The sequence below is a fragment of the Gekko japonicus genome, unplaced genomic scaffold, assembly GCF_001447785.1.
Source record: "Gekko japonicus isolate JY-2015 unplaced genomic scaffold, Gekko_japonicus_V1.1 scaffold1649, whole genome shotgun sequence".
Classification (NCBI taxonomy): Eukaryota; Metazoa; Chordata; class Lepidosauria; order Squamata; family Gekkonidae; genus Gekko; species Gekko japonicus.
Window position 1 is genome coordinate 26,113 of NW_015160262.1, and position 12,221 is coordinate 38,333.

Here is a 12,221-nt window from a genome sequence, read left to right on the forward strand (position 1 = left end):
GAATTCTCTGCCAAATAATTTTAAGTAAATGAAAGCATTTGGGATTGCTTTCCTTACTTTGTTTGGATCATCTTAAGTTAATGTATGAGTGGTTTTTTCTAAAGTAAAATCTCAGTATTCAGGTTAAATTGCCATGTTGGCACTTTGCGATAAATAATTGGGTTTTGGGTCGCAGTTTGGGCACTCGGTCTCTAAAAGGTTTGCCATGACTGGCCTAGTCCCTTTCAACAGGAGACACTGGGAATTGAACCTGGGACCTTCTGCTTGCAAAGCAGAGGCTTCTTCCACTGAGCCACAACACCTCCTTTCTCTCAGCTTAAAATTTTCTCAGCCTAACCTACCTCGTAGGGTTGTTGTGAGGATAAACTAGAGGTGAGATAGGTGGGATATAATGAATTAAAACAGCAACAACCAGGGCTATTTTTGGGCAGGAACGCACAGGGATGGAGTTCCGGCTGGCTCCTGAGTTGGCCACGCCCAGCAGGAACTCATTAGCATAATAGGCCACACCCAACAGCAGAAACTCATTAGGATTGGCTACATTAGGGGTGTGTGGCCTAACATGCAAAGGAGTTCCTGCTACAAAAAAAGGCCCTGGGTTTTGTCAACAAACAAGGTAAGCAGAATAAGAAGCAAAAGGTGGGTGTGGCTGGATGAGCACACTTCTGGTAACATGCGGGTGCGGCCTAATGTGCTAATGAGCTGTGCGGTCAGGGGTGTGGCCCAATATGCTAATGAGTTCCTGCTGTTGGGTGTGGCCTATTATGCTAATGAGTTCCTGCTGGGCTTTTTCTACAAAAAGAGCCCTGACACTGACCGTGAAAAAGTTTTTCCTAATATCCTTTCTGCGTGTAATTTAAACCCCATTGCTCTTGTCCTCTTGTCTGCTGCCAACTGGAACATCTCCTTGCCCTCCACCAAATGACAGCCTTTCAGATATTTAAAGAGAGCAATCTCGTCCCCCCTCAATCTCCTCTTCTCCAAACTAAACATTCCCCAGGCCCTCAGCCTTTCCTCGTAGGGCTCAGTCTCCAGACCCCGGATCATCCTCGTCGCTCTCTTCTGCACCCTCTCGATTTTGCCCACATCCTTTTTGATGTGAGGCCTCCAGAACTGCACATAGGACTTGGGTGCGGCCTGACCAAGGCCGTCTACAGAGGGTCAGAGGGTACCAAGATTGGTTAGTGGTCATAACCCAATAGAATGTATGAACACGTATCCAACAGATTGCTCATAACAACTAGGCATTATTTGCAAAAAGAGTGTGTTCAAAACCAACGGTAGGCTCATCTGTAATCCCATACATTAATAGTGTCCATAGACCCCCAAACACAAAGCCCCTGTGGCAGGAGATGCCCACTGCGGAAAGAATAACAGCCGTACGTCTCTCTCAGGTATAAATCAAGACGTTCCAATGATCTTCAACAACAGCAGGTAAAATGGAACCCACCACCCCCTTCTGAAGCCTGTTCCACTGAGGAACCGCTCAAACTGTCAGGAAGTTCTGATACGAATGAAAGCGGAGGAGAACAACGGCCAATCTAAGATGGAGGAACCGTCGCTGTCCTCCACCATGGGCCTGGCAGAACAATTCCATCTCGCAGGCCCCGCGGAACTCCGTTAGTTCCACCAAAGCCCTGGCTCTGGTCGAGGACAGCCGGACACTCTTTGGGCCGGGCATTACCAGTCGTTTGTTATCACTAGAGCGTAATGCTCTTTGGGGGATGTGCCAGGAGAGGTGGTCCCGGAAGAATTCCTCCACCTTTCCCATAGCCCGTGGCGTCTTTGATCAGGGACATTTCCCTCACGTTCCCTCTCATCTCTAGTGAAACTGACCCAATTGGAGGAAACAGTGGAAGAGGGAGACTTGAGTTCCAATCCTCGCTTTGTCAAGAATACTGGGTGACGGGGCTATTTTTGGGCAGGAACGCACAGGAACGGAGTTCCGGCTGGCTCCTGAGTTGGCCACGCCCAGCAGGAACTCATTAGCATAACAGGCCACACCCAACAGCAGAAACTCATTAGGATTGGCTACATTAGGGGTGTGTGGCCTAACATGCAAAGGAGTTCCTGCTACAAAAAAGGCCCAGGGTTTTGACAACAAACAAGGTAAACAGAATGAGAAGCAAAAGGTGGGTGCGGCTGAATGACCACACTTCTGGTAACATGGGGGTGCGGCCTAATATGCTAATGAGCTGTGCAATCAGGGGTGTGGCCTACTAGGCTAATTGATTTCTGCTGTTGGGTATGGCCTATTATGCTAATGAGTTCCTGCTGGGTGAACTTGAGTCGGTCACTGTATGCCTAGCCTTCCTCTTAGGGTTGTTGTTATGAAAATAAAATAGGGGGGGGATGAACTAGAATCGCGGAGAACCAGATTCAACCCCCCCCTTCCTGACGACCTCACTTGTTTGAAGTTTTCTATCCTGTGCTGCCTCTCGCAAGACAACTCTCAATCTCCAACACTACAAGATAAGGTGATATAAATATACATTTTTTTGGCAGCAAGCAAACAGGATAAAGGCCCAGTAAAGTCCATAATCACCCACACCAGCCTAAAACGCTGTGTCTCGCTCCTTGATCCAGTTATACACATACAAGTCTAATCTATCTCATGGGTTTTTGTAAAAATAACATGGTGGAGAGGACTATTACCCTGAGCCCCTTGGCAGAAATGTCGGATAAAAATGTTAAATAGTTTCCCTTTTTCCTCTGCACGAACCCTATCACACCATAACAGCCACCGTAGCACTAAATTTCTGTAACAAGCAGCAGTTCTTCCTGCCTCACTTCTTGCTTTCCTGCCACCATCCCGGCATGTATGTCGGGGTGGAACACCACCCTCACAGTTCATCGGCAGAATTCCTCACCTTTTTAAGTTTGGTTTTGGTGGTCGACAGTTCCTGGGTATAGGCGGAGGAGACAGCTTGTTCCAAGGCTGCTTGCATGCACGGGAACATCACCTCCCCGATGAAGAAATCCTTCAGGTTGTGGAACCCCTTCGCGTAGACGGCAAAGCGCAGAGTTAGACCCTGCAGCTCCTCCAGGCTATAGTGGCCGAAATGGAACTGCTCGTGGTACTCGGGATTCAGACTCTTCTTGTGCAGGGCAGTACGCTTGGGCTCGGCGAATTTCGGAAGCAGGTAGACCTTGACGTAGGAATCCCGGCTGGCCCGGAAGCCCTTGGGCAGGTGGGAGACGCCGATCACCGTCACAATCAGCGCGGCCTCGGGCTTCGAGTAAAAAAGAGTGAAGTGGAGGTGCGGCCGCGGCTTCGGACCGGCACCAGACAGGTTCCGTGGCACAGTGTAAAACCGTGGAATGTTGGCCCCCTGGACGGGACTGGAGAGAAGGTGGCTCTCGTCCCCTAGGACACTGCTCCCGGAGATAGTGCAGCGACGTTCCAGGTTCAGTGTGGGCTTGACTGACAGGCTCAGCTTGGACGGAAAGGGGATGCTGGGTAAAGAAGCTCTGCTGTGGCGTAGGCTCCTGGGTGGGCCGTCGTAGTTGGATATCGCCGGAGATTTGGCAAGCTCGAGAGACGGGCGATCCAGAACTTCTCCTTCTATCTCCATGTACTGCTGCTGGATCACCACGGCCGTCATTTGGGAAGGCAGGGACGGCCCCAGATCCACTAGGGCCCGATGCGGCGGGCACGCTTCGCCCTTGCCTTTACGCTTCCGTCGCCAGTGCCAGCAGATCGCGCAGCCGAGGAGAAGGCAGAAGCAGAGGACGGCGAGTCCCACGCCCAGGAATACCTGCACGTTAACTAAACAGAGAAAAGAGGACTCATAAGGTCTGGAGGTTCGTGCCGAATATTTCAATTTCAAGTGACAGCAATAAAGTTGCACGACAGCCGTTTTCGCTGTAAGGACGACGAACTCTGCCCAAGCTGAACACATCAATGTCCGAACCAAACACAAAATAAGCTTTGAATCACAGGGGTGGGTGCCTGGATATTTGCTGGGGAGTTTCTGGTTCTGAGGAAGGGTATCAGTAAAGTATTAAAAGCAGCCACGGTGTAAACAAGCCCAATTTAGCGGGGTGTATATAAGAACATCGGAAGAAATGGCTATACCTTGCATTCATTCAAGGACGTCTGCATAGCGCGTAGGTTTTTGGACAAAATAATATAAGAATAGTTGAGATACATGAGGAAAAAGAACATTCAACACTTTAGGAAGAAGTAACTATTGAACACATAATTTAAAGCATCAAATATTGCCACATTTTGAATTCCGTCCCGTGCAAATCACGGCGACAAACTGTGTCTGGAACCATTACCTCGGCCTGACAGGTTTGCTCAAAGGCTAGAATAAACCGAGCCAAGCCTCAAGACAGATAAAGCCGATGGAAAAAATAGCTCCTCTTATCAGACCGGCCACTTTGCTGACGCAAAGCCCTCTCGCCGCGGCTTCCGACTCAAACACCCCTTTAGAAAGAGCGCCAGATCTTCGCTTTAATCCCCGCGTCGGTCGGCGATCCGAGCTTAGAACAGACCAGGAACTGTGGATTAACTTTCCCTTGAGATGATGTACCAGGCGGGGCTCCACATCGGCTTTACTTAAGGGTACGCGGATAGCCCGGGTGGGGCCAGTGTTCCCTCTAAGCCGAGTTAGTGTGAGCCGACTCACAGTATTTTTAGCCTCCGCCTCACACCTTTTTGTCTTCGCTCGGGAAGGAACGGCTCCAGAGCAAACTCGTTTATGCAGCAGCCAAATCGCCGGCTCACAACTTCAATGCCAGGAGCTCGCAAAGGAGAATTTATGCTCACAAGACTCCACAGCTTAGAGGGAGCATTGCCCCTGGCAGAGAACTCCCAGGGCCCCCTCCCCTCTTGGCCCCCCCAGGTTCCCACTCATGGCTTTCTTTCCTCCCACCCGCCCTCATGCTTCCTGCCCGCTTGGGTGTCCTTCCTGTACCCACTTGTGAGCTCTCCCGCTGCCCCTGCTGACTGCCACCTCTAGACCTTTCCCCAGTAGCACCAAGACAGTGTGTGTCGCTGAGGGAATGGTGGAGCGCTAAGTGTCAGAAGCCTTGTGCCCTGGACACTGGCACACCTCAGGGTACGCCGAGGCCCGCCTTGTTCATACCGCCTGATCCCTGAGCCTTTTTAACTAGACATGCCGGGTATTGAACCTGGGACCTCTGGCACTCCAAGCAGATGCTTTGCCACTGAGCTATAGCCTTGTCAGCCCTTCCGGAGCACTAATTTGCCTAAGTGAGCACCCAGTGAGCTGACCAGCTAGGCCAAATCAACCGGGAAGCTGCAAAACGTTGGATCTGGGAATTTGGCCCCTTGCTCAGCTTTGTACGAAGAGGACAGCCGACGAGAACCGTGGCCTGGATAGCCCAGGCTAGCCTGATTTTGTCAAATCTTGGAAGCTAAGCAGGGTCAGCCTTGGCTAGTATTTGGACGGGAGGCCTCCGAGGAATACCAGGGGCGTTATGCAGAGACAGGCAATGGCAAACCACCCCTGAAACGTCTTTTGCCTTAAAAAAACAAGTCTAGTTTGCCACCCAGGGGTGCATAATGCTAAAAGAGCTAGAACTTCTGGTTGCCAGACAGTCTTAGGATCTCCTGGCTATACTACACACACTGCATAATAATAATAATAATAATAATAATAATAATAATAATAATAATAATAATAATATCAACCAACAAGAAAATGAGGCAGAAGAAGAGGAGGATGAGGAGGATGATATGATTGGATTTATACTCCGCCCTTAACTACCTGAAGGAGTCTCAGAGCGGCTTACAATCTCCTTTCCCTTCCCCTCCCCACAACAGACACCCTGTGAGGTAGGTGGGGGCTGAGAGAGCTCTTTTGAGGACTGCTCCTGAGAGAACAGCTCTGAGAGAACTTGTGACTGACCCAAGGTCACACCAGCAGCTGCATGTGGAGGAATGGGGAATCAAACCCGGTTCTCCCAGATTAGAGTCCGCGCTCCGAAACCACTACGCCAAAAGAGGTGAGGATACTAACCTCCCCAATGCTCGTCTAGCAAGAACTGGACTGGCAGCCACACCAAGAGGATAGCGGCCAGTCCTCCTATCAGCCCTTTGCGGAAGGAGAAGATAACAAATTGGGAAGGGATCGGAGATGGGGAATTGTGGTCCTCGAACGCCATCCCCCAAAGGGGACGATACTCCGCCGGCCTCCACAAGCTGATCTGCAGAGCCAAATCACCCGACAGCAGCAGGTTGTCCCGTTCAGGAAATCTGGCAACTGAACCCGGATGTTGCTTCCCCAGAGACACTGTCCTCCGATCTCTGAAGCAAAGTCCCCGAGCGACAGCGAGGAATGGCCGGCGAGTCGCTGCAGCTTTGGCAACCCCACAGCTTCCGTGGCAGGGTGCACACCAACACAGCCACTTTAAATAATTCGGGTATCCGTGGGCGGACGGGAGAGCCTCCTGCTCGTTGTTAAGAGCTGGCAGGGCTTCACTTCCAGCCCGTCTGAGACAACCGAAACTGACTCCCCTCCGAAGCCCGGGTTGTCATTCCGCATCAGCGGTGCCGAGACCAGTCGTGCAGAATTCATCTGCCTCTGAGAACGTACTATTATTGGAAAGGCCGCAGCCTCCGAAAGGACAGGCACCTCCCTTACGCAAGGTGCTGGATAAATAGACCCCGGGCAGGAGGTGCTACCTGTTTTGGCAGAGCTGACATAAAGCAAGATGCGGGCGAGGAAGCGTGAAGGATGGGGCCCACGTAGAGCGCCGGGGCGGGGGTCTACACAACGCATGATCCCGTGGGTGTTTAAGGAAAGCTGTTTTGGCCAGAACCACAAAATTCCACAATGACTCCTGGTACTGAGCACTAAGTTCAGCCTCACAGGACTCTCAGCTTTCATCTTCATAAAGCGAGTTTCCAGTTTTTGTGGAAACAGGCATGTAGTAGACGGGTCAAGCTCCTACTGGCAAGCGACTGTTCTGTCGAGAACACAGATCTTCCCAGTTAGCTGGGGATACTCCCTATGCTTTGTGCCAGTCGATAGTTTTGCCACTGCAATTTGCACCAATTGTAGAGGCCAAAAATATCCCGGCTGAGCCCAGGATATCTCTAGCGGGGCCACACATACCAATTCCTGACAGCCTGTCAAAACGGGCCAGGGTGGCTCCCCGCCCCCTGCAGTCGACTTTCGCAAGAGTTCAGGAAGATCAACTGGGCATGTGTAGCTTGCTAGTTTGGGGTAGTGCTTAAGAACGGCAGACTCTAATCTGGAGAACCGGGTTTGATTCCCCATTCCTCCACATGCAGCCAGCTGGATGACCTTGGGTCAGTCACAGTTCTCTCAGAGCTCTCTTAGCGCCACGTACTTAAGAAGAAGAAGAGGAGGAGATTGGATTTATACCCCGCCCTTCACTACCCAAGGGAGTCTCAGAGCGGCTCACAATCTCCTTTCCCTTCCCCTCCCCACAACAGACACCCTGTGAGGTGGGCGGGGCTGAGAGAGCTCTTGACAGAAACTGCTCTTTTTCAAGAACAGCTCTTATCAGAGCTACGGCTGCCCAAGGTCATCCAGCCATGTGCAAGTGGAGGAGTGGGGAATCAAACCCGGTTCTCCCAGATTAGAGTCTGCGCACTTAACCACTACACCAAACCACTACTTAACAGGGTGTCTGTTGTGGGGAGGGGAAGGAAAAGGAGATTGTAAGCCACTCTGAGACTCCGAGTGAAGGGCAGGGTATAAATCCAACCTCTCCTCCTTCTTCTTTTGTTCAGTACCGAAAGATGCCTGTGGCAGTTTATTCATCTACACCCAACGGCTTCCGGCATCCTCTCCATTTTATCCTCACAATCATCCTGTGAGGTAGATTAGTCTGAAAGTGAGGGACTGGTCCACGGTCACCCAATAAGGCAGAGTGAGGATTCGAACCTGCGTCTCCCAGATCCTAAGTCTGTCGCTTTAACTCGGGGGCCGCCAACCAATGTTCCCTCTAAGCTGTGGAGTCTTGTGAGCAAAAATTCTTCTTTTTGAGCGCACTAAAGTTGTGAGCGAGCGATTTGGCTGCTGCATAAATCAGTCTGCTCTGGAGCCATCCTTCCTGAGCTAAGGCAAAAATGTGTGAGCCGGAGGCTAAAAAACTGTGAGCTAGCTCACACCAACTCAGCTTAGAGGGAACTATGCCGCCAACCTTTTTGAGGCTGTGGGCAGCTCTGGAATTCTGATAGAGGCCGGTGGGCGCGGCCGCAAAATGGCTGCCACTTGAGGTGGAGCCGGCCACAAAATGGCCGCCCTGGCTCCCCTTCAGTCACATGGTGAAGATCCTTGTGATGAGGCGGCAGCTGCCGCTGAGGCAACGCTTTTTAAAAATCTGCACAGCCAATCAAATCTCCAGTGGCCAATCGGGCAGAAGCCCCAGCTGACCCCCGCTCACTTTCTAAAAACACTTGGTGGGTGCCTGGAATGGTTCGGTGGGCACCATGTTGGGGACTCCTTTCTGCAACTGCTGCACCATGCTTGGGAGGCAACTACAAGGGCATGCAGGGTGTTGTGCTCGGACAGCCGGGGAATTCCAGCTGGCCTGCAGCTGCCCTCCCTGGCTCGCCAAGGGCAGGCAAAGCGCCCAGGACAACGGTGGAGGTGCAAAGTGTCCTTTCTGAATTAGACAGCGCCGGCGCGGCTGATAGGGACTAGGAGCGGCGGATCTATTTTTTGACTCTACCTGGAAATTCACGGTCAGGTGCAAATCCACATGCTCTGGTCCCAGCTCGTAAACAGGGACGCGTTCTGATAAAAAGGCCAGGCGGGCTGTTCTCTTTCCCGCGCTGCTTCCAAGCCAGCGTGGGGGTTTACCCCTCGGCCGAATGGGAAGCCGTTTACCTTAGATAACCTCCCGTTTTGTTTGCGAAGGGGCAGACGGGACGACGAGTGCGTCCCGTATCGGTGCCGCTTGGCGATGGGCAACAGTTTTGAGATTTCAACAGCTGCAGGGGAGCCGAGGTGTGCATTAGGTTGGGGGATGTCCTGTGATCTAATTCCCCCCCCCCCAAGTCATTTATTTCAATGGCAAAAAAGCAACTGTGTTGGAGGGGGGCATAATTTGGGATGAAGGCTGAGGAAGTGGGCCAGGGCCCTCCTGTAGTTAGGAGCGCGGACTCCAATCTGGGAGAACCAGGTTTGAGTCCCCACTCCTCCACATGCAGCTGCCGGTGTGACCTTGGGTCAGTCACAAGTTAACTCGGAGCTGTTTTCTCACGAGCAGTCCTCGAAAGAGCTCTCTCAGCCCCACCTACCTCACAGGGTGTCTTTTGTGGGGAGGGGAAGGGAAAGGAGATTGTAAGCCGCTCTGGGACTCTGGGTAGTGAAGGGCGGGGTACAAATTCGATTTCTTCTTCTTCATGATAAAAATCACTCCCCCCAAAAAGCTACCATTAAGCCAAAGAGGGAGAAAATGTTTTTCATATTATGCCAGTTATTTATTCCCCTGCTTGGGCTAAAGCCGGTGTGGAGCGGCGTTCCCTCTAAGCTGAGTTAGTGTGAGTTAGCTCACAGGTTTTTCTTAGCCTCCGGCTCTCGCATTTCTGTCTCAGCTCAGGAAGGGACGGCTCCAGAGCAAACTCATTTATGCAGTAGCCAAATTGCTCGCCCACAACATTAATGCCAATAGCTCACAAAGTAGAATTTTTGCTCACAGGTCTTCACAACTTAGAGGGAGCACTGGTGTGGAGCAATGTTCCCTCTAAGCTGTGGAGTCCTGTGAGCAAAAATTCTACTTGGTGAGCTACCGGCATTAAAGTTGTGAGCGAGTGATTTGGCTACAGCATAAATCAGTTTGCTCTGGAGCCCTCCTTCCTGAGGAAAGACAAGAATGTGTGAGCCGGAGGCTAAAAACCGGTGAGCTAGCTCACGCTAACTCAGCTTAGAGGGAACCCTGGTGTGGCGTAGTGTTTAGAGTGTCCAACTCGGATCTGGGAGACCCAGGTTCGAATGCCCACTCTTCCATGGAAGTTTGCTGGGTGACCTTGGGCCGGCCACACCCTCTCAGCCTAGCCTACCTTACAGGGTTGTTGCGGTGAGGATAAAATGGAAGAGAGGAGAATGATGTAAGCTACCATGGGTCCCCATTGGGGAGAAGGGTGGGTGTGACTGAAGGAAATAAAGTGACTTTTGCAAGCGGGTGGGATGCAATTTACTGACAAAGTGGGGAGTGGGAAGGTTTTAACTCCCATGGAGAGGCCCCAGTCTGAATTACGGATCCTCGAAGGCTGCTTGTTACCTTCACAGTAAACATTAGGGATCCAAATCCAGGGGTTGGGTCCACAGAGGCAGAAAACCAGCCTGGAAGGAGGGGATTCTTGTGGATACAAGAGAGTTCCAAATCTGCTTCCAGGACCTAAAATTTCAATGTATGTTGCTTAAAGTGCCTTTGCCCTCACTGGAAGGAATTCCAGACGGCAAGAGCTGACTCAGCTCTTAGCAAGATACAGTTCTGTGTCCTTCTTTTTCCTTGTTACCTTTGTAAGCAATATATCTTTGGGAAATGGAAACCGAAAATTTCAGGGGGGCCTGAAACCTGTTTGAGGGGGCCAAGCCCCACCCTCACCCGGCCTCCTCTGCTGCAAGTTTTCTCTGAGGCATTCGGAGCAGCATGCATGCATGATTCTCCACCTCTTCACTTACAATGTATGTGCACAGTAGAGTTACTGGCCCAAGGTCACTTTGAGTGGGGAGTCAAATCTGATTTCCCCTTGTTCAAGTCTAACACTCTAACCACTACACCATGCTGTTATCCTAGGAAATGCCTTCTCTCACATGTGAATGCCCTTCAAAGATCGGCTGACATGGCTCTGCTTGAGGAGCAACCCCCCACGAAGAACTGATATCGATCCCCATCGGGAGCAGGGCCTTTTTGGTTCTGGCCCCAGAATTCTGGAAATTCTTTGAAAAGGTTCATTGTCTGTTCCTTTTTGGTCTCTCCCCCCCCCCCACCTCTTTAGGGAAGCATACTGAAAGGTTTCTTGATTCCACCGAGCCTTAGGGAACCAACTGGAACCAACTAGAGAAATGGCTTTGGATTGTCACTCTTATTGGAATTGGGCTCATCGTCCGGAAAGCAACTGGGGAACATTTTTAAAAATACAGTATACAGCGGGGATAAATCAAGCTCTATTTGTTTTACTTCCTGCCTCTTACGCAACCGTCACAGCATTCCCCACCCCCGGGGGTGGGGTAAAGACTACTAAACTCAACCTACGCTGATTTATCTTGGCTCTGAGCCACAACAAAGTTTAGGATTACAAAACTCAATAATGCACACAAGCAAAAGGATTATACGAAGAGCTTGTAAAGAATCTAACGTGATTTCCTCCAGAATCCACAACAGAAAACGTCACTTCAGGCAGAAAGAGAAAACAGAGCATCTTGGTTAGAATGTCAGGCTGTGGGTGGAGGGGAGCCCGGGGTTCAAATCCCCTGCATGGTGAGACATTGAGACAGGCACTCTCTCCCCACCCAATCTACCTCACAGGGCTGTTGTCAGGATAAAACGGAGGAGGGAAGAACTCTATCTGCCACCCTTGAAGGATGGGTTGGGATGAAAATCTCCTAGGAGAGACGGAAATGGAACTTCAGACATCCCCGTCTGCAATCTTCTGCATGGGCAGACTGAGAGAGATTGATTAGCAGCCGGTCCAGCAGTCGCCAGTTCGAATCCTGCCTTGGCACAAACCCTTAGGCACAAACGTAAACTATGCAACCTCACCTGAATTCTGCAACGCTGGGATGATATCACTGGCCTACTCTACAGGGTGGTTGTTAGGATGACAACACAAAGAGGGCTGCCAGCTCTGAGCTGGGAAATACCTGGAGATTTTGTGGGCGGAGCTTTGGGAGGGTCAGCCTTTGAGGAGGGAAGGGGCCTCAACAGGATAGAATGCCACAGAGTCCACCCTCCAAAGCGGCCATGTTCTCCAGGGGGACTGAACTTGGCTATCAAGAGATCAGTTGTAATAGCGGGAGATCCCCAGGTGCCACCTGGAGTTTGGCAACCCTAAACACAAAGGATATGGTAAAGTACTTCCATGAATCCCAAAAGAGCCAGTTTGGTGGTGTGGTTAGGAGCACGGACTCTAATCTGGAAGAGCCGGGTTCGATTCCCCATTCATAACAACAGAAGAAGAAGAAGAAGAAGAAGAAGAAGAAGAAGAAGAAGAAGAGGAAGAAGAAGAAGAAGAAGAAGAGGAGGAGGAGGAGGAGGAGGAGGAGGAG

The 12,221-nt window shown here is 51.1% G+C and overlaps 1 protein-coding gene across 1 annotated transcript in view; it reads right to left on the reverse strand.

Annotated features, from left to right (window-relative positions):
* LOC107113456 (synaptotagmin-6-like) overlaps positions 1–12,221 on the reverse strand; it is a 38,522-nt gene that overhangs the window by 6,736 nt on the left and 19,565 nt on the right. The window contains exons 4-6 of the mRNA XM_015414788.1: positions 8,835–8,938; positions 5,991–6,177; positions 2,871–3,769 (exon numbers count right to left, since the gene is read on the reverse strand). Of these exons, the coding sequence (XP_015270274.1) occupies positions 2,871–3,769; positions 5,991–6,177; positions 8,835–8,938 (1,190 nt within the window). The remainder of the gene's footprint in view (positions 1–2,870; positions 3,770–5,990; positions 6,178–8,834; positions 8,939–12,221) is intronic.